The sequence below is a fragment of the Penicillium longicatenatum genome (genome assembly GCF_028827895.1).
Source record: "Penicillium longicatenatum strain IBT 33135 chromosome Unknown contig_11_segment0_segment0, whole genome shotgun sequence".
Lineage (NCBI taxonomy): Eukaryota > Fungi > Ascomycota > Eurotiomycetes > Eurotiales > Aspergillaceae > Penicillium > Penicillium longicatenatum.
The window spans coordinates 719997-746784 of record NW_026643117.1 but is presented as its reverse complement, the minus strand read 5'-3'; the positions used below and the strand labels follow the sequence as shown (position 1 = coordinate 746784).

The window sequence follows — 26788 nt, the reverse complement described above, 5'->3', positions numbered from 1 at the left end:
TCTAAATTGACCACTGCCTCTGTAATATACAATGATAGAGTGTCTAGAATTTCAAGGCAGGAAGACATTACGATATTTATACGTATAAGTTCCAATTTCATAAATTGAAAGAAAAAATGAAATGAATTATTCTGATACCCCAGTCAATCGACCAAGGCGCGTTTCTTAGAGCGAACATCAGCTAAGCTTCCTGATTCGCTCCTGCGCCTTTTGCCCTTTGAGGGACTTCCAGTGGCGTCACAATTATGACATGGCTGTCGGCAAGGGAAATCATGATTTTCTTGGCCAAATGGCGAATCGAGACCTTGCTTTGAGGCAAAGTTGGCAACTGTGTCCGGAAATCCCCCTATACGCCAACGCATCTTGGACGGTGCCTGTATATAGATATTCACAATGTAATCGGAATGACGAGTAAGGAAAGATATTGAACGACTATATCGTCCGCATAATCCACAGAGGCTTTCTACTCCCCCAATATCGTCAATCAAGCCGCAATCCGAGACATAAGATAATCCTTGCGGGTAAAGAAGCTCCAATGCCTTGACTACCTTCTGGGCTGGCCCCTTGCAACGCACCGACCCATAGCACCAAAATGGCATCGTAGTATTCTCTGGTAAGGAATCCACGATGAAAAAAAACCGAGACACGAGTAGCGAGGTGGCAGCTTCCCGGGCCATCCGTGCGCTTCCGACTTGAAGAATGACCAGATTACGATATTCCTCCATGGTCTCGACGGCATCAATAGCGTTTGGCGAATTTCCGAGCGACACATCAAGGCGATGGGAATCTGCTCTAACAAAATCAGGTAGACGAGTTCTCCATTTTCTCCAATCACTATCTGTATCCATTGTGGACATCCACGCATCGAATCCCCGACGCAAAAAGCTGTCACGGAAGATATGGCGGAAATGGGGAGTGTGGTCACTTGACTCAGCCTTCCCGGTGCCCAGGGACACCATTCGCGTGGAGCCCATTGCCCTAGGCCATATCTGGTGTGAGATCTGCGTCGCAATTTCCCCCGCGAAGTTGTGTTTTAATCCGCCATCTTGAAAAGAACCGATTCCCTGTAGATCGACCGGTGTAAAAAAGCTTATGGCCCAATCGTTCAGCGCCACTTATGCGAAGCTAATGCAAAGTTATCACTTACAAGGGTGCTGCCGCCGTGGCCCTGGCACTAAATTTTTCTTTAGCGCCGTGGCCGAAAAGTTAGTAGGATTCAACTTACGCTCTCCAAACGGTTGGCTCGTTTCGTAAATCCACAGGACGTATTATTTGGTAATCTAAAAAACTCGAATGACTTATTAACGAAAGAGTGCATGAAAACGACAAGTGGGTCCGACTTACCAGGTTCGCCCCCAGCATCCTGTGATGCATTAAAATTTCCGACCACAAAGGTATTGGTGTCCCTAGAGATACTCGTTGTTACGACTCCAACTCTAGGGCCCGAGCGTCGTGGCCCCGGAGGATCTCCCCTAGTAGCGCCAAAGATGCGGCGATACTCTCCAAATGCGCTTTTTAGAGCTAAATCGAAGATCCGCGAGTCATAGCAGCTATCGTGAATCAGCCACTGGAACCATCTAGCCACCTGTCCGAGAAGTGACTGAGAGCCAGCAATTTGACGGAGGAGTAGAGGAGGGCGTCTCTCCCGAAAAATACGACGCGCTAAGGTTTCAAAACGCTCGGAACAATCCTTGACATTCCAAGACATTGCGAATAGTCCGAGAGAAATAAGACCTCCTTTGAACTCTTAGCAAGTATTGTGGCAAAAGTCATCATTAATACCCGACTCACCCGAACTCGTACCAACGGCAAGATCAACAACATCTTGAATCGCGCACGGGCCTAAATGTTCTTGTACTAAAAGCAGAAACTCCAATGGAATAACCCCCCTGACTCCCCCACCATCGATTGCAAGGATCGTGGGGCTCAAAGTTGGCGGTAGTACATCCACAACTAGTGGCCTCTGGTATAGACAATATACACAGCCTTTAATAGTAAATTGATACTCTAACCCGAGGGCAGGAGATCCAAAAACCTGTGCACATCGATCGCATAAGGTATGACCACACGGTAAGATATGTTGAGCAGAATGTAGAAGACAATATAAGCAGATACGATTAGTACGAAAGCGACAAAGTAGACCACTTTGATTCATGAGTTGTTCTCTTCGTAGTTCAGCCGAAGAAACTACCTTTGTGGAGAGTTGCTTAAAGAGATTGGAAAAATGATGCTCGACCAATTTAGCCTGTTCTATGGGAGAGCATTCTAGCCACAAACCTTGGCAATTGCGATAAACTTGCATGACAGAAGATCCATACAGGCTATGGAAAACGGTCTTAGGGTTCGTCGCTACTCGATGTTAGATGTTGCCGATGGTCGTTTGATGGTAGAAAGCTTCAACAGACCAAACATGTTAGGCACATAGTGATCCATGAAAAGAGCGGACGCAATTGACGGGGCTAATTCATGGAGTTGCACGTGTGCAGTATGGCCAATCTGAAGATAATGCACCAAGTGTGATTCGACGCTTTTAGTCACAGGGCGATTCTTTCGAGTAGCCTTAACTATGTCGAAAGGGCTAGCAATATCGCTCAAGGTATGCTGAAATGCTAAATGAAATAGAGCCGTAAGATGTTTCCCGTTTGGGCGAGCGTAATCTTCTAGTCGGTGAGAACAAACCACATCCACCTGTTCCCCTATCGTAGTCTTAAGCCTTTGGAACCGGGCGATGTTGGATAATTCCTCATGCGACATATACACAGATTCTGCACCCGAAAATAGACCAAGAAGATCTTTGTGCCCACTCTCTTGAATCTTGCGGAGCAGGTAACTAGTGTTTGGCATCTCCAAATCTTCATTTTCCTTCGCTGTGCCGTATACAAAGATCACCCTTGGTAATAGAGATCTAGCTAAAGGTGATGCGGACCCAAGCTCCAAGCAAGCGACTAAGAATGTGATTATCCTTTCAAGACCAGCATTATCATCAACGAAGATGCAAACCACGTCTGTGAACATAAAGATCAATCGCGACCACAAGCCTATGAGAACTTTGGCCGCGGAATGATCTTCCCAGGACACAGGGAAGCCTGCCCCAGGCTGTAATCTTTTCGTGGGGCTGTAACTTTCCAAGAGGGGTAGATCGCCGTCAGCCAATAACATAGGCTGGCGACCTCCCAACGAGGCGATATCATATCTCAGCTTGATTTGGGAGTCTGAGACATGTCGCTTTATATTATTTAGTGGGTATAGTTGCTGAAGAGCATAGTCTTTGCTCTTTCCACCAAGAAAGACACATAAAGATGGGCGTTGCCTTTCTGGGTCGATCAGTTCAGCGACAACCTTCTGCAGCCGGCCTTGGTCTAAGACTGCGAGCCGGGAATCTTCCCGGACGCCAACATCAAGCCAGCCGATATCTATCGAATTTTGCATGTCGAAGTTCATAGGCTAGAAATTATTCTTCAACTCTTTTACCCTCATGGGCATACTATTTAAGTATAGCATGACCTCCTTAATCTTGCTTGGTCGTTTCATACCAAGGGTGATATCAGGACTTCTTTAATGGTACCAGAAACGCAAAAGTTAATCATTGACCTCTTTCTCAATCAAAGGCACATGCAGAACCTTAGCACGGCCTAACTAAAGATTCACCGAAAGGGGTAAGGGCAGGCCCAGACTCAAGTGAATCACCCCTGCGATAGTAGTTGCCTAGCAGCCAATGAAATCTCATGTTAGAACCAACACTATGGTGTGGCGACTAGGAGTAATTAGCGCGTTCTTTGTGCCAGGGAAATAAAAGACGCGACCCCGACGACAAGGTCTGCTGCAATCATATTAATCGTTCGCTATGTCTTTTCATACCCCCCCCAGGTGCATGGCTCTCGATGACCCCGATGATATATGGGTGGCCAGCAACCCATCGTTATCGTTTGACGTCAACGAAGATATTTTCGCAGCAACAATGAGTGACATAACCTACAATGGGGTTGCTAGCTCAGATCCATGGCAGAACATGTCCATAGGAAATGAACCCATCACTTCCCAAGTCCACCAAGGTATATCACAAGATCTAGACATCGAAGGGATCTACCAACGTGGGGAACCGAACTTTAGGTAATTCAAGCTCCCATACTATGACTCATGAGCTGATCGTATAGCGGGCAACATGGTGAAATTACATCACCTCCATCTTCAACGAGAATCCGACCTTTCCATGAATTCGATGCCATATTCGCCGATCAAGAAGAAAAGCCGTCACTCATGGCAGAACGATTGGAAAATCGTCTCATCGCCATAGAGCGTCGCGTTGAAAAGTTGGAGAGTAATCTAGATGCGATACTTCGCGCAATGGAAGATCTGGCGGGAAGAGTCACAACGCTGAACGGAATTCTCCAAGAAGTGATACGAAGGGAGATAGAAGCCATGAAAATCTTGGGATGTCCTAATAACCAGCAAACATCTACTTGATTGCTTCAATTTGGCGGTTTACTAGGATTCGATTCATGTTCACATAAATATGAAGGTAACACAGTCTGCTATTTCCTTGCGATTATTATTACAGCTATTAAAGAAAGCCTCCCGCCCCATTTCCTGAACGCGATTCCCATAGCGTCATATACTGTTGTTCGGACTCATGTAAACGTGCATTTGCTCGAGAGAGGGCGTCTTCTAGGAATGTAAAAACGTCGACAACTTTCTCCTGAAACTGAAGGAATATCTGCTTTGTCTCTTTATGCCATTGAAGCTCTGCTTTCAAGTAACTCATCTCGTATGCCAGCTCTTCAAATTGGATCTTTAAGTCGGGCGACGCTCGTTTTGCACGCTGCAAACGTGAAGGCAATCGATCCAGGTTCGAGGATGTGCCTCCAAGGCATAATATTTGATGGTCGATTGGTGTTATCTCTTCGGATATAGGCTCAAGCCTCTGATTATGGTACCGGCTCATCGTAGGTCGGCTAGCACTCTAACACTAGTGATCGGAGGGAGGTAGTTGCAGACTTCCCAAATCTGCAGCAATTATAATAATGGAAGTTTAGAGGGGCATGGCAAAAACGCGTTCTTTTTCTGTATTAAACAATTTATATTTATATATATCCTTCAACTTACACGCGATCACCCTATGATGTAAGCTGAGGCGATGGGTGACGGGTTACAAGGTGGGCGCGATTCGCTCCTACTCGATATCGTTAAAGGAATAATGAGTCTGCACTTTCAGTCAAGAACGATCATTCCGATTTACATCAGCATCCACATTAGCAGCGTTGTTAAATTGGGGCTCCAGCTGGTGCGTGCATTAACAATGAAAACTTTCGAAAAGCATCCCGCGGCACCGTTTTTGGCTCGCACCCTGGTCGATTTCGGGCTTTGAATCTTGATTTTATTCATTTTTGCGGCCCAGATGCCCCTCCGAGGCCAAAAACCGGTCCGCGGTCAGACCTGTGACAAGATAGCACAATTCTGACTATGCCCCGGCAATTAAAATCCTAATCCTTCCGAGTTATGAGCCTATGCGGATTTCTTATATAAGATCCATCAGTTGTCAACATAGGCTTTGAGACCAGTCGCGAAACCCAACATACAGCTCGCCATTGATCAGAATATGTCTTTTCAAGCACAGGGGCAAGGCTTTGACGCGCCGTCGTCGGCAAACTCTCCGGTCGATCAACAGGTAGAACCCCTGGATACTTGCTGATACGAGAAGCTAATTGATGGATAGATTCATGAAAACATCCTCAAGTACGACAGCAGTGCTTACGCTTTGATCGATAGGCTGCTACGTCAGGAGCAACAGTCCAACCATTACCAATCGCAGCTCGAGTCTAGAATCTATAGTGATGCGGCAGAATACCACAAGCTACGAGCTCACTCTCAACAATTGGAAAGACTGGTTATCGCAATACAACACCAAAGATCACAGCTCGAGTCATCTGTTACTTACACAACAGAGGCCTGTCGTGTGGCATGTCAGAATCTAGAACTGGAAAGAAACAAGGTGCAGCAGCTTGAATCCCGTCTCAATGATTTGCAGCCAGGCATTGCATCTTTACTGCAGAAACTTGGAGAACAAGAGGCCAACAATAAGTGGCCTAATGGAAAAGAGAAGGACAACGGCATGGCACTAGAGAATCAATACCAGCGCGAGTTAATCACGCACCTGCAGTCTACACTTTATGCGCGTGACCGGACGGTAGAGGAGCTCAAAGAAACTCTAGACCGAAAGGTGAGCGAGGAACAAACTGCCAACGTCAATGAGGCCGAGGAAGACATCACAACCAATGAGCTTCATGATTGCTCATCGGAAGGGTCATGTATTGAAATTGTGATCTAGACCCTTAGCGTGAAATTTGCCCAGCATATTGTTTTTGAATAGGAGATCTTCGTCGACAAATTTGAACTTCAGCTACTTATTTTCGGAATTTTCGGAATTTTCCCATAACCCAACAAGCGATAAAAGGAGGTAAGCTTGTTGCTAGACCTACTTTGTTTAAGATTTGAAGTCACATATTCTACGAAGTCCTGTCACCAACCGCGATTATTGCTTGCTATTGGCCTAAAGCCATCCAATAATGATTTTTGGCGAGCTATTGGTTTAAATCGAAGGTGGTTTTCAGCGTGGGGCGACTTGCCACCGAGTGCCTACTCTAGGCATGTAATGATTACAGGGTTCCCCTCTCGGACCTGGTGTTAGCAACTCTTTTTGGGTTGGTCCTCCTTTCCCCCGCTCTCGCTCATTATGACCATACAAAGAGCGAGATAAGAAAAAGAAAAAAAGAAGGAAAAAAAGGGGCGCAAACCTGATTCAAGCCGTCTATTCCCGTCAAACTTCCCCGACACCGGGAGTTAATTGCCCTATTCCCGAAACTCTACTAGGTATCTTTCACCCCTTTCATGATCATTTCGCCCCATTCTTTATACCGATATTCTCAGTTTTGAATGGACAAAGCTGTCCATGACTAAATACATGATATTCAATTTGGACCAGCGTATTAATCCAGGCAAGAATTTTTCAACCATTATCACGTGGGAGTAAATTGGCGAGCCGCTTTCCGCTTGGGCCTAGCCCCTTAGTTTAGGTGGAGTTTATATCCAAGGTTTAAGGTACCACCACATGGGGTTTCAATCATATGATCCGCCGGATCAACAACCGCACTACGCTCGGGCCTCGTCCTCTTACGTAGGTGTTCTTTGGCTGATTTTAACAACCGCATAGCAGCTAGGGCTGAACCCGCGGGGTTAATTACCAGGCGCCGCAGGTGTATCCAATCATGTGATCCGAGTTCTTTTTATCCCCTCTTGCATTCTCTACCCCCCACCATGTTGTTCATTGAGTTCACTTAAATTTTACATATTGGCCTCCTTACATTGTGTGTTGTTATATAATTTTGGGTGACTGCTAGTGAGATTGATTCGTGAATCTTCCTTCCTAATATAATAGGTGTATGATCTACTTGAAATTGGAAATATTTATAGTAGATATAATTGGTACGCTATATTGTCTGACTAGCTAACTCTAGACTGGGGGCTAGCAATAAGCTCTCGAAATACACCCGAATATCTAGGCGCGGCAGTAGGCACTGCCGAAGAGATGCACAGATATCTCTTGGTTTTCTCCAACGGACTCTCGAATGTCCTGGTATTCCAAATTGGGAATCCAGAAGCTCCATTTCTGCCTAATCCAGGGTACCTTCCGGTTGAACAGGTGCTGATCTCTATGTTTAAAGATGATACCCACCTGCTCCTCGTATGAGATATCGCCTAACATTTTCAAGCAATGATGACAGATTGTATGCATATTGATATGCCGCTTTGCGGGAAGAAAGAAGGACCAACATATGGTGACAGATGACGCCGGGTCGTAAGGAATAAGTCTGATTTTCAATTTCTGGGTCTCCGATCCCGAACACGAGACACAAAGCCAAGAAATGCTTCCTTTCATGCTAAAATTCCATTCAATAAAGTCATGAGTATTGTGGGATGGATTACTAACCTTACTGGTGCCTCTAAACTTTAAACGAAGAGTTGAATTGCCGAAAATGCAGTACATTTGGCGATAAGAGCCAGTTATACTGCCGTAGCCACCAAAGCAGTATGATTGAGAAATATCGAATTGTAGCCAATGTCTTATTGCCACGCGGTACTACTAACAAAACGACTTGAAAGTGCGTCGGATATGGTTATCTATCTTAGATAGTAATTATCGTATTAGTAACCCTTAAATGCCGTAAATAAGCCGTAGCAGTCCAGGACACATCACCAGAAAATTGCAGTGCCGTTTGAATAGTATGGCAAAGCTAGAGGATATGCCTTTCGAAATTTTAGGGTTGATGATCCAGAACCTGGAGAGATACTCGGTGAAGCTTTTTTCTATGGTGAACAAACAATGTAGAGCCGCGACCACCTCTACATTGTTCCGTGCCATCACAATTGAATTTTCGCGATCTGGTATGAAAAGGTTACAGGGAATTGCAAATTCCTTTTTGGCACCGTCTGTGAAAGTGCTACATTACGAAGCGTCTGAATTGCTGGATCCATGTATGTCTATTCTTTGGTTTCAACTGCTCTTCAGCTTACATCCATAGCGATTCAGCACTGGGAGTACTTCACTTCTTGTATATATACACCACAAGAGTATGCGCAAGACCAAATGGATTTCCAGTGGGACCTTAGAGGCAAGGGATTTTCTTATAGAGAATTATATCTCTACTTTAGAAGAATTGCCAGAGGTCAGAATGGAATTATACAACAGAGAGATGATATACGCATCTTTTCTGAATGTCTCCCACAGCTTCCAAACCTAGGAGCAATTAAATTATCCTTCAATGGAGCCAAGGAAGACCAGCGCTTATGGTTTGCCAACCGTCTATTTTTGGAAGGCAGAGAGTCTTTTCCTGATCACTTGGAAGCAGTGCTTAAAGGCATAGTGGCGGCCCGTCACAATGGAGTATTCGTGGAGTCGATGCAAGTCGACGGAATGCGCATAGGGACATTTCTTTCAGCAGAACTAATGGAGGCCGGTTTTGCATGCCTGAGAGAGCTTACGCTGGTTGATAGTCCGGACCTTATAATCGCATTATCCTCTTCCGTCTTACCATCACTACAGCGGTTAGAATTAAGGAATTGTTGGCTTTCAGAGTCCGTTTTGTTTAATTTCCTGAAGCTCAACGGCTATATAGATAGCCGTACCTGTGGTAATGAGGCGTTGGAAGCCAGAGGAGGGTCTTCTTCTGAGATTTTGCTCCAAAGGCTGAGACATTTGGTCATTACACGAGATTCCTGATTTGAACTAGATCGAGAATTTAGGGTTTGCAGAATACTAGATTCATTACGAAAATTATATATATTACGTCTTGCGTCCAAAACGTTAGCAGATCGTTTTAAGCACGCCATTTCAGAGATTCCAATAGCCTATGACCTATTATTTAAACTACCAAGAATTCTACTAAGGATCGCGCAACAATGCACGGCATGGAAGAAAGAGAACACATTGGAAATAAAAAACGGGCTTCCTGGCGGCTAAGCTGTAGGAACCGCCTTTCTCAACATATATGTGAGTGTTAAGGTCATTTGACTTAATAGTTGCTAATGTTTGGGATAGGGGAGACAATCGGTATCAAAGTAAAGCCCTCTGAAGTGCGATTGAAGAAAGAGGACGATCTGGACTATATGTGGCAGATAGACGACCCTTCCTTGGAGCATCTTTTTCAAAAGCATCTGAGCAAGCACTCAGTGGGGGCTTATATGCAGCTCCAAAGAGAAGTTGGTAAGACATTCCGTGCTATTCGTCCTGAGCGGGTAAGTCGATCCCATTATACAACGGGAGATTTCTTATAAACTGGATGACGATAGGAAGTTAAAAGACAGATTGAGCTTGAGCTCATTGCTAGTTTACAAGCAAAAAATCTGAATCTCACGGAGAGATTGAGGTCAGCTGAAAATGAAGCTAGCTATCACGAAGCAAGTGCTAGAGATGCACAGAAGGAGATCGGAAACCAAAGATCAATTATACAAGAAGCTACTATGACCATTGATCGCCAGCAGCAGGAAATCTCCAACTGGATCGCTCTCTCTGAGTGGTATCAGACTAGATCCATCCAGTGTTCTGATGCTTTAGGCCAGCTGATGGTATTTCTACAAGGTGCTACGCCTGAAAATACGGAGTGACATGCTGTGCAGACTCGTCACAGGGTATGCTAAGGAAAGATATTCTCAAGCGTGTTAATGATAATAAGTGGGTGATCAGGGAGTGGACCTTTGTGTCGCTGCTAACTTTTTGGCCATTTTATTACTTACTGCTACTTTTTTGAATACACTACGTTTCCTGCCCCTTGCTAAAATACTGGTTCCATGGGGCCTTTTTGGCCTCGACTTCCTTTAACGATTCGACTCGCTTAATAGTAACGCACGTAGAGGTATGAATTATTTCAAGTCCATATATAAGTACATAATAACAGTGAAAACTACTAGGTACGAACTTTCCTTCCATCGCTTTACTACTCGTACATTATGCCGAAAAAAGGAGGCCCCCAGAGAAGTGCACGGGATATCCAAACACCAGCCTCCGACCGAGAGAGCACTTCCCCTAAGCCAGAAACTTCTGCTGCAACCAAAGATCCTGCAACCACAGCTCCTGCAACCACAGCTCCTGCAACCACAGCTCCTGCAACCAAGACTCCTGCAACCACAGCTCCTGCAACCACAGCTCCTGCAGCCACAGCTCCTGCAGCCACAGCTCCTGCAACCATAGCTCCTGCGAACACGGGAAAAACCGCTCGATTTAACCGAGATCCTACCCGCCAAGATGACTTTGCACCAGGAGAGATCAGTGATAATCATGATTCAAACGACGAAACCGATTCCGATCTTGAAAATGAATCTGATCAGGATGCTCCCATTGAACACCGGCCAAATGATGTAGGCCGCTGGGTGAAAGATCTTATTAGATCCAAGGCAGCAGGAACTTCTGTAAAAGGAATCGAGCAATACTTTATAGAGGGCGGGCTCAACAATCCTACTCTCGATGAAGAATGTATAGCATTCTTCCAAGGGCTCAACCAGGAAATCCGAGCAGCCAATGAGAAACATGATGCCATTGACTTAGACAATGGTGTGATTAATGAGAGGTATTATGTTGACATGTGTCGCACCTGGCAAGCGGCACATGATAAGGCCAAATTCAAGAATGACATGGAGGGTGCCTGGGATGCATTCAATAAGACCCATGCCCTTATAAGAATGTTTAATAAGCGACATTATCTCCCAAAGGGCTGGAATATCAGCCAAGCGTGGACGGCCAATGATTTGAAATGCGAAAATCCGAAAATGATAGATGACAGTGACGACGCAGCTAGCCTATCAGGCGCCGAGAATCAGCAGGCCGGCACCCTTAAAAATGAGTCCGAATCTGAGGATGAGGCAACGTATCTTGAGGAACTACAAGATCTTGATGACTTGGAAGATCTTGATGCCTTGGAGGCAAGGACTAAGAACGAACAACGTCGAATGTCGTCAGGAAAAGTACTATATTGGTGGCCTAAAGGTACTGGTTCTCAGACCTTCATACGATATGGAGATCGACATACCCCAATCTATCGTATTCGGGCTGGATCCCACCAAAGCTATAATCGCCATGAGGTGGATTGCGTTCTGACTACAAAAACTCGTGGTAATGTTAAGCGCATTCGGATGAGAAACGGGCTTGAAGAGGAATATTGGAAGTGGGACCGCAGGCAAATCAAGAATATCCTTGGAGTTGGCTGGAAGCTCTCTGAGGATGATGAGAATGATCTGGATCCCCTAGCCCTGCTGCGACCTGAGAAAGGTGTCATCTATCCGGAGACCCGAACACTAGTTAAATGGAAAGACAACGTCCTTACTTTGGAGGGTAGAGCATTCATGCGCCGGGTCACTTCTGGCTCAGCTCTTGACGGCGACAGGGTGCTATATCAGAAAGCATGCGAAATGGAGAATAGCTATCGCAAAATACATGGGCTAGATGAATTCGAAAGTGACAACGATGGTGGATTCATTGAGGAAGTACGGCCAAGGAGGAATACTAGGCGCCAAAAGGACCAGACATCGAGTGAGGATGACACGGACAGTGATCATTCTTTCCGGCCATCCTACAATCGAGGTAGGAAGCAGAGCGAATCAGGTCGCCGAAGGTCAGCTCAGCCGAAGCGGGCAAATGATGAGAAGATTCGGAGTCTTGAACGACAACTTCGTCAATTGAGAATGGACAACCCTGTTTCTCCACACCGCAGCCACGCCAAGCCTCGACGACGTGAACGCACAGCATGATTCAAATAAGAAAATTTAGGAAGTTTTGTTCTAACCAGATTTCATCAGCATGTCTCAGCACGGCTCTTGAATCTTTGTTCAGCCAAGCTTTATGAGCAGGTCTCAACACAGCTCAAGGTTAATTTCGTTTGATTTTGTACTTCCATTTTAACCAACTTCATCAGCAAGTCTCAACACGGCTCTTGAATCTTTGTTCAGCCAGACTTTATGAGCAGGTCTCAACACAGCTCAAGGTTGATTTCGTTTGATTTTGTACTTCCATTTTAACCAACTTCATCAGCATGTCTCAACACGGCTCTTGAATCTTTGTTCAGCCAACCTTTATGAGCAAGTCTCAACACAGCTCAAGGTTCATTCTATCTGATTTTGTACTTTCTTTTCTACTTTCGTGCTTCGCCTTTCTTATAATGCAATATGTGAAAGCAGAATGAATTATATTACATCATCTAAGCTATAGGCTTTGTGCCCATTATATCTCTCGTAATTCTTCGACGGCTGTAAACTCCCAATCCACCACCCCAACGACTTTTTCAGCTTTATCGACCATTAAATTCTGTGGTCGAAAGTCGTCGCACCAAACTGGAAATGGGCCACCCTCATGGGAGCCACCACTCCAAAGAGAGCCACCACTCCAAAGAGAGCCACCACTCCAAAGAGAGCCACCACTCCAGCGAGAGCCACCACTCCAGCGAGAGCCACCACTCCAGCGAGAGCCACCACTCCAAAGAGAGCCACCACTCCAAAGAGAGCTACGACTCCAGGGAGAGCCACCACTCCAAAGAGAGCTACGACTCCAGCGAGAGCTACGACGCCTAGGAGAGCCACCACTCCAAAGAGAGCCACCACTCCAAAGAGAGCCACCACTCCAGCGAGAGCCACTACTCCAGCGATAGCCACCACTCCAAAGAGAGCTACGACTCCAGGGAGAGCCACCACTCCAAAGAGAGCTACGACTCCAGGGAGAGCCACCACTCCAAAGAGAGCTACGACTCCAAAGAGAGCCACCGCTCCAAAGAGAGCCACCACTCCAAAGAGAGCCACCACTCCAAAGAGAGCCACCACTCCAGCGAGAGCCACTACTCCAGCGATAGCCACCACTCCAAAGAGAGCTACGACTCCAGCGAGAGCTACGACGCCTAGGAGAGCCACCACTCCAAATAGAGCCACCACTCCGGCGAGAGCTACGACTCCAGCGAGAGCTACGATGCCTAGGAGAGCCACCACTCCAAATAGAGCCACCACTCCGGCGAGAGCTACGACTCCAGCGATAGCCACCACTCCAAAGAGAGCCACCACTCAGGTAAGAGCCCTCGCCGCCGGCTCTGATCAAACACATTACGTTGCATCTGGAATTTTATACGCGCATTAAATTGAGAACTCCTAGCTTATTTGCATAACCACGCGTCGATAAATTCGAAATTAGCAAAGGGCTAAATTATTCAAGTTCAGCGATTGCCGGCATTCGGCTTTGTCTGGAAATACATTTTGGCCTCTTACAGTCACCATCCCTTGGAAAGCGCTGTGGATAGATGCGATTCCATCTACGGTAGGCCATACAGTAGGATCGCGATCGTGGACGAAGGCAAGATCGGCATAAAAGTCGCCCATCATTATATTCAAACTGTGACTGATCGTATGTCGGCGGGTGGATGGGTATGTATGATATTGGCAGTTGGCTATCATTACTATCATTAAACCCATGCGACCTTCTTTACGTCAGCATAATCCAATCAGGCCTGTCTAAGCTCTGACCTTTCAATAAACCATAACTTAACTCCGTAGTACCATTTCATGTTGAGTTGATATTAGGGTGATAGACCCTAAACATGAAACTTATGACGGTCTGTTAAGTCCATGACCGGATTGCTAGTATGCGCATGCTACTACGGCTTTCTCTCGATTTATATCGACTTGCTGAAGTAAGGCATGGTTGAAACCCTGCTACTGCCACGCACTTTTGGAAAGCCAATGTATCAAAATGGAAATCTGTTAACGCAACTAAGAAAACGGCTCGTATGCCGATTCATAAGCTTTACACTAATAGAATATCACGAAGAAATTAAGAAAATAGTAGACCACGATATATCATTTCGTTAGCATAACCTCCATTTTGGCCATTTTACTGCGCTCTTTTCGTAAGCTCGGTATCACCATCTCGCGGGGCTATCGTTCAACAATATCACCCTATATCACTTTTGCCGTTCGATTTGTTACGGCCTACTACGTTTAAGTATATAGTACCGGTCGTCTCGAGCATTTCGCATCATCAGGTATCTCTGAGAATCATTTATATTCAAGACTCACCAAGCCCCTATTGCATTCAGAATCAAGAAACCATGGGAAAATTCTCCCATATTATCATGCGTGAGAAATTTCGACTAATCCTCGTCTTCTGGCATTATATATATTAATAGTTGTTTTAGCTTGGAAGTCGAAGGCCCAAAAAAAATATCGTTATAAGGAGGAATTCACTCTACAAACTTCCCCAAATCTCCCACAATCAGAGTTGGATAAAAAGATTTTTCATCCTAACTGGAAATTGAGGGCAGGATGGGAATGGAAGAAGGGTGAGAATAGAGATGGTCACCCGATGTTTATATTCCAACGTGGCGATCAGAATAAGCGTTGCATCGGAATCGCCTATAGCGAAGATCATCTAGCGAACGAAAGAGCTCGTGAATTCCAAAAGGAATGGAAAAATGGTCAGTGGTACTATCGACCAGCGAAGGAGTCCTACGCGAGCCGTAGTGATGGTAATGGGAGATGCGGTTACCGGTAAATTTACCACTATGAACTATTGAGTAGTTCACAATCAAGCTATATGTATCTAGTTTATTTCTTATAATTAAGTTTAGGAGTTACAGTACAGGATGGATCGAAATCAGTTTCACCAATTACACACAGAGATTCTTTCTCGAACCCTCTCTTGAAACACGCTATGCCTATTACAGTTGCGCTACCACTGGCCCCATTTCTTGGCAGTATTACAATACAGCGAAAAATTACAGCACAAAACAAGCATTTGTATTAGTCTTGTATGGCCTTCGGCGCTTTTAGAATGTTGACCCTGCAAGCAAAGTAAAAGAAAATCCCAATCTTTGGTCCTTGTCCTTCCGCGGCCCTGAAAACTGCGATCGAGAGAGCACTATACATTACTAAAATGTGGCGAATGGAGTCTCTGTGTAAGTGCCATCACCCATGGGTAAAGCATGGTTTTTTTCTCGATCACACAGTATCTGATCGGTTTTCAGCCTCATAACCCCGCCAATAACAGCCCGCCACGTATTGGATTGACTTGACAGCCGTAACTGCCCAGCAGCTGTCGTTAAATAGTCTCCGGCTTTCTTTCAATCACCGAAGTGGGTGCAATTGTATCAAGATAGTCTTTGTCTGGTTTTCTCCGATACTCTCAACTTCCATCCGCGAAATACGAACGCGTCTTGCGATCTTGCCGCTGTTCTAAAAATTAGAGCACATGGATCCTCTCAGCATCACCGCCGGCGCTCTTGGTATCACAGAATTCGCTCTATCCAGCATTCACCATCTTCGTGAATTAATCAAGGGCCTTGAAGAAGCGAACGATGTGGTACAAGATGTGGTATCTAATCTAGGGGCCATACAGCATTCGCTTTCGGCCCTGAAGGATCTCCAGATGTCTAATAACGTAATATATGTTGACACGAAAGAGGACCTGAAAAAGACTGGCGTCGCTGAAGCCGTGAACAAATGCGGCCAGGCATGCGCGGATTTTTCAAACAAACTTGAGCAGTGGACGAAGCATTCCAGCACTACGAAGCTTTCCCTGAGGGATCGACTGACGATCGGTTTATGGAACAAAGAGAAAATCCAGACATTCAGGACACAGGTCCATTCTTGTCAAGCCATCGTCCACTTTGCTATCGACAGCGCTACTTTGTAAGTAATTTCATGACACACTAGAGAGATTGCGCTAATTCATTGATTTAAGAATGATTTTGACCCGATCAGAAAATACGTCTAAGACTGCATGGCAGCAAACAGAAAAGCAACTACGAGTTCTTGGAACTGCTGTTCAGGAACATATGGAAATCACGCAGAGAAAGCAAGGCGATGCTTTGCAGCGCAAGAACGAACTTGAAAGCCCAGAGGACGAAAGTGAGGACGACGACGGTGGCGCTCAACGCACCTTGGCCATCCAAGAGATCGACGAAAGATTACGCTTACTGGAAGCCGACCAAACCGCCTCCAAGGTTGTTTCCCATTCAATCTCGAAGTTGTCTATCCGAGAAGTTGGCAACGCACACAGCACGTATAATACCACATTTTCGGGCGACAACAAAGGCATACAGATCGCCCACAGCACAGCTCCGATCAACTGGAATGGCAGTCGTACCTGAAGGATAGTCATGGGCTGGGGTTCTTGCAGAGGGTAGATCATGGTCATTCCCGACAAGACCCCATTGGCCTCGCGCATCGGGTCGGAACTTACCTCGCACCCTGGATAGCGTGTCGGGCTTGTCTTTTTCCTGAAATAACGATCTATAGTTATGAGTCATTTACATCGTACCATGCAGTAGAGCCTTTTCAATTTCGCATTCTGTTCCTTTGCTCTATCGAGCTGCCTTCTTCGACTAACCCACTGAAGCAAGGGCCGTTTGAGGGTCGAAATTACGCCCTGGACGTGGAACTCGCCCCAAGCATGGATTGCCACCTCGTTCTCGTATAGCTCAGCAATTTCAAGGAGGCCATCACACAGTGCTTCTATCATCAAAGGTATTACGCTTCGTCGTCGACCGACACGACTTGGGGGTGCTCTGACATTTCCGAATCGGCGAAGGCTGTTACTGATGTTGATAATGGAAAGCTTACTACATTCAGCAGTTTTAGCCACTGGCGAGGTAGTCAGTGATTTGCTCGATATCATATGCTGAATTATTTCAAGCTTTGAGAGGGAGAGTCTTGGGGCCATGTTGCGCAAAGAAATCCGGACGTTGATGGAGAAAGGGTTTAGCAGTGCTGGTGGACCGTGGAGAGGAGAAGGGAGCGACTCTATCTGCTCACCCTTGCTCACCCTTCTGCTCAGTGAGCAGATGAAATAATTATTGGCGAAAGACTGGGGGTGCCACATATTAGGAAATACACGTGACTTGGCGATTTCGTAGTTTCTGGGAGCTAGGGGGCCATCTCAAAATTGCGGGCCTCAAGAAAGACGGTTGCTAGACTGGAAAACCGTGCGGTATTTCCGCCATAGCGACAACAGAATATGATCTCGCATTATCCATTCCTTCCCTCGATACGGGGGAAATAGGCTGGGACGAGGCTAGCTATACTACACATCGCGTGCTACACGTAATCTTGGTGTTGGGGCACGGACCAACTATATTCCTGAATCGATGGTCCCTACTCAGGACCAACCTAGCATTTCATGTGGGTGGCTGCTTGTCAATTTCCGTGTCTTAGCGCCGCCAAAGTCACCTGATCATGAGGCTAAGGACATGTGCCCCTCCTTCAGCAGAGACTTAGGCAATGTTCCTCTACATAGACACGGATAACATCTAGTGATCATGAAATCGATATCTTTTGCTGGTAACAACTCTGGGATCCAGGTTGGAGAAAGCCATGCCTCAATTACTGCAGAGTTTCATCTGCCGCCGCGTGAGTTCAAGGAATGGGACAGGCTCACGGCCGTGACTAATCGCCGCATTCTAGTGCGACCGGAAACTCCACCTAGCCCTCTATCGACTGTCCCGTTCGCGCGTGATCCAGACTTTGTCAGTCGCGACACGATACTTCATCAGATCCACGAGAAAAGCTCAGTGCCAGGGTCAAGAATAGCGCTGGTCGGCCTTGGAGGTGTCGGGTAAGTAGTAAGTGACCGATATCTTGTTTTGTGGCTCACAATTTGAAGGAAATCGCAGCTCGCCATCGAATACTCCTATCAAGTGCGATCCGAGTCGCCGGAGTCCTGGGTCTTTTGGGTCCATGCGAGTAATGAAGCCCGGTTCGAGCAAAGTTTTCGGGATATCGCGGACCAGATCAAAATCCCGGGCCGTCAGGACGCTAAAATCAACATATTCAAACTTATCGAGAATTGGCTCCGAGATGAGGACAGGGGTAAATGGCTTCTAGTCCTTGATAATGTTGATAATGAGCAACTTCTCTGCTCGTATTCGGTGGCAGGGAAGGAAGATCCAATAAGCAGCCAAACAAACGCCTCGACAAAACCACTGTTAGAATATATTCCCAGGAGCCGAAATGGCTCTATCATCATCACAAGCCGCACCAGAGACGTTGCATTAAAGATGGCCGATCAAAAGGACCTTATTGAGGTTAAACCGATGGAGGAACCCGAAGCGCAAGAGCTTCTTCAGAGGAAGCTTGGTCAACCAAGGGGAAGCGAAGAGGGTCAACAGTTAGTGAACGCGTTAGAGCTTATGCCACTAGCGATCATACAGGCCGCTAGCTATATTCAAAAACGGGCGCCTCGCTATTCGGTATCACAGTACCTAAGAGACTTCCAAGGGAGTGATCGTGAAGCAACAAAGCTTTTGCAAAAAGAGGCAGGTCACCTCCACCGGGACTGGGAAGCAAAGAATTCAATCTTGGTGACGTGGCAAATATCATTCGATTATATACGCCGAACCAACCCGTCTGCAGCAGGATTGCTTTCGCTGATGAGCCTTTTCGATCGACAAGGAATACCAGAGAATATTATCCGACCTCGACCTCAGGCCAACTATGCATTAAGTTCCGAGCTTTTAAATGGCTCTAGTGATGGGGAAACTTCTGGATCTGATATAGGGCCCGATTTTGAAGATGATATCACAACACTGAGGGATTTTTCATTTATATCTATTAGTGAAGACGGCACGTTTTTTACAATGCATCGGCTAGTACAACTGACGATGCGTGCGTGGTTAAGATCCAAAGGAGAAATAAACCAATGGCGGGAGATATTTATAAGCAATCTATGCGAAGAATTTCCCACAGGTGGTGGATACGAGAACTGGGAGAGGTGCCGGGCGCTATTTCCCCACGTGAAATCCGCAATGTCACAACGACCCGCATCACCTGAGTGTCTACTACAATGGGCTGCATTGCTCTATGAAGCTGCATGGTATGCGTCGCAGAGCGGTAATATCGCGGATACAAGAGATATGGCAGCAAGATCAAAAGAGCAAAGAACGATCTTATTAGGTGAAGAGCATAAAGAGGCGCTTAATAGCACAAGTATGTTAGCAATAGCATACTGGCTCGACGGCCGGTGGGAGGAGGCGGAGCAGCTCGAGGTGCAGGTGATGAAGACTCGCAAGACGAAGCTCGGCGAGGACCATCCTGACACGCTGAGCAGTATGGCCAACCTAGCATCGACGTATAGGAGCCAGGGCCGGTGGGAGGAGGCCGAGCAGCTCTTCATGCAGGTGATGAAGACTAGCAAGACGAAGCTCGGCGAGGACCATCCCGACACGCTGACCAGTATGGCTAACCTAGCATCGATGTATAGGAGCCAGGGCCGGTGGGAGGAGGCCGAGCAGCTCAACGTGCGGGGGATGAAGACGAGCAAGACGAAGCTCGGCGAGGACCATCCCTCCACGCTGACCAGTATGGCCAACCTGGCATCGACGTATAGGAGCCAGGGCCGGTGGGAGGAGGCCAAGCAGCTCGAGGTGCAGGTGATGAAGACTCGCAAGACGAAGCTCGGCGAGGACCATCCCGACACGCTGACCAGTATGGCCAACCTGGCATCGACGTATAGGAGCCAGGGCCGGTGGGAGGAGGCTGAGCAGCTCAACGTGCATGTGATGAAGACTCGCAAGACGAAGCTCGGCGAGGACCATCCTGACACGCTGACCAGTATGGCCAACCTGGCATCGACGTATAGGAACCAGGGCCGGTGGGAGGAGGCCGAGCAGCTCAACGTGCAGGTGATGAAGACTCGCAAGACGAAGCTCGGCGAGGACCATCCCGACACGCTGACCAGTATGGCCAACCTGGCATCGACGTATAGGAGCCAGGGCCGGTGGGAGGAGGCTGAGCAGCTCAACGTGCAGGTGATGAAGACTCGCAAGACGAAGCTCGGCGAGGACCATCCCTCCACGCTGACCAGTATGGCCAACCTGGCATCGACGTATAGAAGCCAGGGCCGGTGGGAGGAGGCCGAGCAGCTCAACGTGCAGGTGATGAAGACTCGCAAGACGAAGCTCGGCGAGGACCATCCCTCCACGCTGACCAGTATGGCCAACCTGGCATCGACGTATAGGAGCCAGGGCCGGTGGGAGGAGGCCGAGTAGCTCAACGTGCAGGTGATGAAGACTCGCAAGACGAAGCTCGGCGAGGACCATCCCTCCACGCTGACCAGTATGGCCAACCTAGCATCGACGTATAGGAGCCAGGGCCGGTGGGAGGAGGCCGAGTAGCTCAACGTGCAGGTGATGAAGACTCGCAAGACGAAGCTCGGCGAGGACCATCCCGACACGTTGACCAGTATGGCTAATCTTGCTTTCACTTGGAAATCTTCAGCTCATCATGCTGAAGCCATTGCTCTACTAAGAAAGTGTTTAACCAAGCAGAAGCAAATACTCGGCCTTAGCCATCCCACTACTTTATCTAATTCTGAAACGTTGTCAGAATGGGAAACAGAAGTGACACTGAACAACGAAGGCGAATGGGAAACAGATCAGGAGTGGGAAACTGATAGCAAATAAATAGGTAAACAAGACACTGGATATAGATGCATAGATTCTAGGTTTTAAAATTTATTTTTACACTGCATTTTCTGCTAATTATGTTTCCCAAAGAAATGTTCCCGCATAAATTGTTTTAATGTGTGCCCCTTGAAATGTATTGGCCTTATTGCTCCAGTCAGGTGCTCTTACAGAATAATGAGATGAATGGATGGAATGTCGTTAATATGTTCAAGACGCTGCAAGATGCTCATATCTTTTGTAAGAGGATTACGAGTATATTAATGGACTTTGTAGCACGTGATATGCCTTTTAATACGATTCAATACTTGAGATTGAGCTAGGCCTGATAGGGATTAGTATGTTTCGGACTAGGGTTCGAGAACAACTCTGTGAAAGCAAAGTGGTGAAACTGATTTCGATCCATCCTGTACCTTAGCACCGACTGTATGCGTGGATAACTAGCAACTAGATTCCAACCGGGCCCTGTAATATCCGAAGGAGAGACCTTGGGCGGAAAAGTTGGTGTCGATGATACAGCGATATAAACTTTAACGTTGTGTACCGAGCGGGAACCATTCCCAAAGCGATGTCGGACCCACCGACGGGAGGGCCCGAGCCCTCTCCCACAAACACCCAAGAAACGACCGCCAGCATCTGGTACAGTGGCGTTCTGTTAATCCGTAACCCCCCCCCCCCCCCCCCCCTTACCGCTTTTTGCCACCGCTTTTCATATTAGGCTAGCTTATATAGACACGCGCTTTAACACGCTAATATAAACAAATATCATATATTCTAACACGTATTCTTCTTAATATCCATATCCATATCCATGTCTAATATGTTGAGAATGAGGGTTGGTATACTAGTTATTGGATAGTAAATTTAGGGGTTTTTATTCGGCAGAAAACGTGGCAGAATAATAGACGGTAAATAAGGGGGGTCACGGACTATTCGAACGGAACTGTAAATTCCGCAGGAATATGTTTCGCGCGGTACGTTTCATCTGCGAAACAGGCCCGTTATTTATTTTAGTGACCCCATTGATCATGTGATTAGGGTTAAAGAAAACATCTCAATGATCCTAGCATGGAAAGCGAAATCGGGCGCCACTGTACTTAATATGTTCTTGAAAATTATTCATAGTACAGTAGTGACCGTTTTCGCCTTCTATGTCGGACAACACAGAGGAGCTCTTTCAAACCCTAACCACATGATGCCTGGAGGGATCACGTCATAATGTACCGATAAATTCAGTTTCTCGAAGGAAAGCACTTTGGAATGTATACTAGTGTGATACAGTACTGCGAAAAAGGCGATACTATTCACAAGATGCCCTCGGGTGGGCAGGAGAGTTTTTATGGCGATAGCTCCTAAATTTCTCAGTATTCGTCTGCGGTAGCACCGATACTAGACATCTCCGGAGGGCTTATCGCGTGGAACAAATAATGCGCGTAAATTAGGCAAACAACGTGCAAGGAGATCGTGGCTTCGATTTGGTTTTCTAGCTTCCAAAGCCGAACTTGGAGAATTGATAGAAGTGGATCTTTTCGGGGTGGAGCATTCGTGCCCGGCTTGTTCATACCAATCTGGTGGGTATTCTGGCATTGAAGGAGGGGGGGGCAGGGATAAATTCTCCTGAGACTCTTTGGCATGATTTGGATTTTTTGGTCCGGCTGGAAGTGGGTGAGTTTCAATCAATAAATAACTGGAGTCTCATGCACTCACAAAGGATACTTCTGAATATTTCTCCAAACACACATAATGGACTCTTTTTGCGCCATCTCTTGACCGGGCAAAGGATTCATCGTGTCCAAGAGAAGGGAATTAAAGCTGCCGTCCTTTCCTTCAGTAATCCACTGCACGCAGAACTCAAACAACCTTGGATAGTAGCCGGCAGATGCCCAATCAATAAGGCACAGAGAACCATCTTCCTGCCACAGGATGTTTCGAGGTGCTACATCTAAGTGGCAGAGCACAAAGTCGCAGCCCTGAAATGACAGTTTCGGATTGTGCGAGAGCAGTCGACTATTAAACCACTTCTCCATCTCGTCGGGACTTTCGAATACCAGATCTTCAGTGTCAGGGAAGAGGAGCCCACGACAAGGCCCTCCACATAGAGAGCCAGGAGTGGCGTGCCGTAGTGTTGTGAAATAGTCAAGCACACCCGCAACCTTTTTGACGGCGCCTAATTCCTCCAATGGATCAATGACCTTCCCTTTTATAAACTCCATCACAATATAGCCCCAGCCCCGCTCATCAGAAAAGAAAGCATACACACGTGGAATACGGACTATGCGACTATCCACAAGTTCGTAGGCTATCCTTTGATTTTCGGCTTCTCCATTTGTTACATCCGGGCCCCACTTCACCACTTCCTGATCAGATATCCTGATAACACGTTTTCCGTATTGACTAACAATATTGTCAGGTAACGGATTTTGACAATAGGCGATCACTGATGATCGTTGAATGTCCTTGGGGAACGCCATCCTCTTGCGCAATGTGGTGTCGAAAGAAGAGCCTCTGGCTTTGCAGACTCTAGGTCTCAGGGACGAAGTTATGAGAGAGCGAAGATCAAGGGTGGAGATAGATCGAGTCTGGAGACCTAAATAAGCCAGAGAGGTAAGACGAGAAAGGGGAGCTTCTTAGACATAATGAGACATAATTTGGAGTAGAAGGCGACGTAAAGGTGCGAAGGGGCAGAACAGGGGAAAGTACGTTTGATGACGTAACGAAGATACGAATTTTGATTGGACTCCGGCTCTAGGCTGCTTCACTAGTTGATTGGTCAGTTCTCGTGCCATGCAATAGTTATTCCTAGGACCTCTTATCACAATTGCCAAGGACCGTGCCCTCTATACTTCCAGTCCTGCCCAATTAATAAACGGCAGATTTACCATACAACACCGCCACTTGAATCGTTGGCGGTTGCAGGTTAGTGAGCTTTACGCTAGTGACAATTGCCCCGGCTTCTAATGCGTCATTTTCTGATATAAATTGTCGCGAGGAAGCCGTGGGACCCAGCTATTAAGGAGAATTCGAAATTATCCTTGACAGTTCACCCTACTATACTCGATACCTATATTTCCACCATGCCGTCTCCATTATCTCCGCAAGTGGTTCAAGCCGACTCCACGCCGGTCACGCACGTCCGTGTTGTGGTACACACCCTTGGTGCAGCCGGCCCAAATACCAGCGACAATCATTGGTCAATCTACTTGCTCCATTCTGATCGCGTGTCGTCAACTCGCATTAACATGAGGGCCGAATTTGATGATCCGACGGGGATCCTTGAGTGGACCCAGCATGGCTACACCCAAACTACATCTGCCATCACGTATTGGGACTTCCCAGTCGCGGCAGGAGTTACTGTATTATTCTTCGCACGCCTCATCTATAGCCTTCGCCGTGATAGATACGAGATGTCCGGGGGAGGCTCGGGTTGCCGGTGGTGGGTGTAAGTTTAAGAAAACCTTTGAGAGCATTCCCATGCTGATTTACCAAACTAGCTATACCGTCGTATCCGACCTAGCACAGAAAAACTACATCCACCAGGCTACCCCCAACGAAATTTGGCCGAATCTATTATATCTATATCACATGAATAAGGAGCGAAAGCCATTACGCATGGTTCAGGGAGAGTTCTATTAGCAAATTCTCAAACTAAGCAAGGGTGCATAGATCAACTATAGAGTCTTGGTTGGCGAAGCTCTGACTGCAGTCGGAGACATTGAGGTTTTCTTGTTCTGATTTACCTGTAGCAAAAACTGGCAGAGTAGAATAGGCGAGAATAGCATCAAAATTAAGCACAGGTTGGAGTCGATATACTCCAGGCGAAATGTAAATACATTAGCCGGCGTGGGCTGTGCAGTCTTGACCGAGCGCCAAGGAGAATTTGGGCCGTTTAGGTTCGGTTATAAATAGATACAGAACGATTATATGGTGGGTGCTAATCACAACCCAAACTCTTAGAAAGGTTTCATCACATTTGAAGCCAATGAGAATATTTCTTTTACCGCTCATGATCCAGGTGAGACTAGTGGTCCAGAGAAAAGCCTAGATGCGCGAATAATAGTGGGTCATCGTTGAGCGAGGTGTTTTAGCCAAAGGCATCGGTGGTGGTGAAAACAAACTACAATAATAAAGGACGTATGAATGGTCAGATGATACAGTAAGGCGCTCTCTGCAGTAATGAACTTTGCAGAGGGAAATGCCTTCCAAAGACCTATATGTTTGCCGAGTTTGCATCGAACCTTCCAGCCAGCCCAAGCGCCTAGACCCTTGTATCTTTCATACTGGTATTCTAAGCTCCTGGTATTCATTACCTGGTTAGGTACAAACCGAATTATTTACGCACTATTCATATCTGGATTAGCGTATCATGTGATTAGGGTTTGAAAGAGGTTTCCGACATGGAAGGAGATACCGGCCGCCACTGTAAAGGTTTAGGAGCTAAGAGTATAAGATTCCTTATGAGTATTAGAAGTACTAGATACGTGGGCAGCTTATCGACTAGCAATTAGCACGGTAATTGTATATTCTCGTGACATGAAAACACATTCTGACTCCATTGTGGAATTTCGAGTCTCTAGCGCAAGGTCAAAATGTAATATAAATGTCCTATGTGCGTAGAATAATATAGGAATTTTAATTAATCAGGGGTAGTATGTGAATAACATAGTTACTATATTGGAAAGTCACTAAGAACAAAACAAATAAACATTCGATATAATCAAATCTTAGCAAAAAATCAAACATGAAACTTGGCATTATCCTGTGTGCGGAATAATCAGCCCGGATTGAAGGTGAGACTACTTTATTATCGATGCTCAAATCGCAGGGCATCCACAGGTAGACGCTTCGGATAGAGTTGAGATTGGAGTAGAAGTAGGCATAGAAGACGTTGGAGTAGACGTAGGAGAAGACGTGGGAGAAGACGTGGGAGCAGACGTGGGAGCAGACGTGGGAGCAGACGTGGGAGCAGACGTGGGAGAAGACGTGGGAGAAGACGTGGGAGCAGACGACGTGGGTATAGACGTGGTGGGAGAATTAGTAGAAGATGTGAGCCCAGAGTCGGAAACACTACACCAACTGCCAACCTTGAATTTATCATTCAATACGCATGTCGAAATGTCGCCGTTTTGATTAAAGAAGGTCACTAGACCAGTGTCTTTTACCTGGATCCAGGCAGCTGGGACACCGTTCTCCGTACCACAAGCATCCACATAAAGAAGTGAGAAGTCCGTACGCGTCCCGTTGACATCTTCACTCAATTCTATGCCATGTTAGAACAATTTGATGGAATCATCAATTGTTTGCCTACCAGAACAATCATCCCCGTTGAGCAGTGCAAAAGGTGCCGAATATCCAGTACATCCATGGTTATTCTGAGACCAAATTACACATTGGTTATCATAATCAATGACCTGGAGGGCACCACCAATGGAGGCGCGTATGTAGATGCTAGTGAGCAGTAGATAGACGACAGCGAACATTCTGTTTGTTTTGAGTTTGAATCAAATTGCACCTTGGGAATTATCCCCTATGCGGTATGCCGTGCCTTAAGTACCCACGGCCCTAATCTCAGGGTCTACGAAAAGCTACCCAATTGTCTCCACAAGTAACAGGACACGTTTCATGTCTTTTCTAAGTAGTGCCGTTTTGAATCAATATTGCATTTGAGTTTTCATTTTAGGCCGTGGTAATAGGCAAAGCGTCCTGTTTTGGCCTGACTTGAAATCTGGTCGCGCTCAATCCTATAGAACTGGCTAGGCTTAATCTTATGGCTGAAAACTCCACAATTTCGTAGTCTTTGCTACAGGATGGAC

General features: G+C 46.5%; 11 protein-coding genes across 11 annotated transcripts; 6 read left to right on the top strand and 5 right to left on the bottom strand.

Annotated features, from left to right (window-relative positions):
• Window positions 1-143: 143 nt before the first annotated feature.
• Window positions 144-1708, bottom strand: N7484_000268 (uncharacterized protein; the record flags this gene model as incomplete). Its single annotated transcript, XM_057110689.1, has 4 exons — window positions 144-1089; window positions 1148-1168; window positions 1226-1280; window positions 1345-1708. The coding sequence occupies 4 exons, from the start codon at window positions 1706-1708 to the stop codon at window positions 144-146; spliced, it is 1386 nt and encodes a 461-aa protein (XP_056977915.1).
• Window positions 1709-1747: 39 nt separating this feature from the next.
• N7484_000267 (uncharacterized protein) lies at window positions 1748-3429 on the bottom strand (the record flags this gene model as incomplete). The annotated part of the gene is made up of 2 exons (XM_057110688.1): window positions 1748-2349; window positions 2406-3429. 2 exons carry the CDS (start codon window positions 3427-3429, stop codon window positions 1748-1750), a joined length of 1626 nt encoding a protein of 541 aa, XP_056977914.1.
• Window positions 3430-3871: 442 nt separating this feature from the next.
• Window positions 3872-4464, top strand: N7484_000266 (uncharacterized protein; the record flags this gene model as incomplete). Its single annotated transcript, XM_057110687.1, has 2 exons — window positions 3872-4110; window positions 4155-4464. 2 exons carry the CDS (start codon window positions 3872-3874, stop codon window positions 4462-4464), a joined length of 549 nt encoding a protein of 182 aa, XP_056977913.1.
• Window positions 4465-5596: 1132 nt separating this feature from the next.
• N7484_000265 (uncharacterized protein) lies at window positions 5597-6325 on the top strand (the record flags this gene model as incomplete). Its single annotated transcript, XM_057110686.1, has 2 exons — window positions 5597-5665; window positions 5714-6325. 2 exons carry the CDS (start codon window positions 5597-5599, stop codon window positions 6323-6325), a joined length of 681 nt encoding a protein of 226 aa, XP_056977912.1.
• A 3254-nt stretch (window positions 6326-9579) lies between these two features.
• Window positions 9580-10158, top strand: N7484_000264 (uncharacterized protein; the record flags this gene model as incomplete). The annotated part of the gene is made up of 2 exons (XM_057110685.1): window positions 9580-9789; window positions 9844-10158. 2 exons carry the CDS (start codon window positions 9580-9582, stop codon window positions 10156-10158), a joined length of 525 nt encoding a protein of 174 aa, XP_056977911.1.
• A 342-nt stretch (window positions 10159-10500) lies between these two features.
• N7484_000263 (uncharacterized protein) lies at window positions 10501-12294 on the top strand (the record flags this gene model as incomplete). Its single annotated transcript, XM_057110684.1, has 1 exon — window positions 10501-12294. One exon carries the CDS (start codon window positions 10501-10503, stop codon window positions 12292-12294), a length of 1794 nt encoding a protein of 597 aa, XP_056977910.1.
• A 469-nt stretch (window positions 12295-12763) lies between these two features.
• Window positions 12764-13630, bottom strand: N7484_000262 (Aminoglycoside phosphotransferase; the record flags this gene model as incomplete). The annotated part of the gene is made up of 1 exon (XM_057110683.1): window positions 12764-13630. One exon carries the CDS (start codon window positions 13628-13630, stop codon window positions 12764-12766), a length of 867 nt encoding a protein of 288 aa, XP_056977909.1.
• A 2139-nt stretch (window positions 13631-15769) lies between these two features.
• On the top strand, window positions 15770-16670 carry N7484_000261 (uncharacterized protein; the record flags this gene model as incomplete). Its single annotated transcript, XM_057110682.1, has 2 exons — window positions 15770-16209; window positions 16262-16670. The coding sequence occupies 2 exons, from the start codon at window positions 15770-15772 to the stop codon at window positions 16668-16670; spliced, it is 849 nt and encodes a 282-aa protein (XP_056977908.1).
• Window positions 16671-22681: 6011 nt separating this feature from the next.
• N7484_000260 (aminoglycoside phosphotransferase family protein) lies at window positions 22682-23449 on the bottom strand (the record flags this gene model as incomplete). The annotated part of the gene is made up of 1 exon (XM_057110681.1): window positions 22682-23449. One exon carries the CDS (start codon window positions 23447-23449, stop codon window positions 22682-22684), a length of 768 nt encoding a protein of 255 aa, XP_056977907.1.
• Window positions 23450-24052: 603 nt separating this feature from the next.
• On the top strand, window positions 24053-24611 carry N7484_000259 (uncharacterized protein; the record flags this gene model as incomplete). The annotated part of the gene is made up of 2 exons (XM_057110680.1): window positions 24053-24417; window positions 24470-24611. 2 exons carry the CDS (start codon window positions 24053-24055, stop codon window positions 24609-24611), a joined length of 507 nt encoding a protein of 168 aa, XP_056977906.1.
• A 1178-nt stretch (window positions 24612-25789) lies between these two features.
• N7484_000258 (uncharacterized protein) lies at window positions 25790-26455 on the bottom strand (the record flags this gene model as incomplete). Its single annotated transcript, XM_057110679.1, has 2 exons — window positions 25790-26235; window positions 26284-26455. 2 exons carry the CDS (start codon window positions 26453-26455, stop codon window positions 25790-25792), a joined length of 618 nt encoding a protein of 205 aa, XP_056977905.1.
• Window positions 26456-26788: the final 333 nt, after the last annotated feature.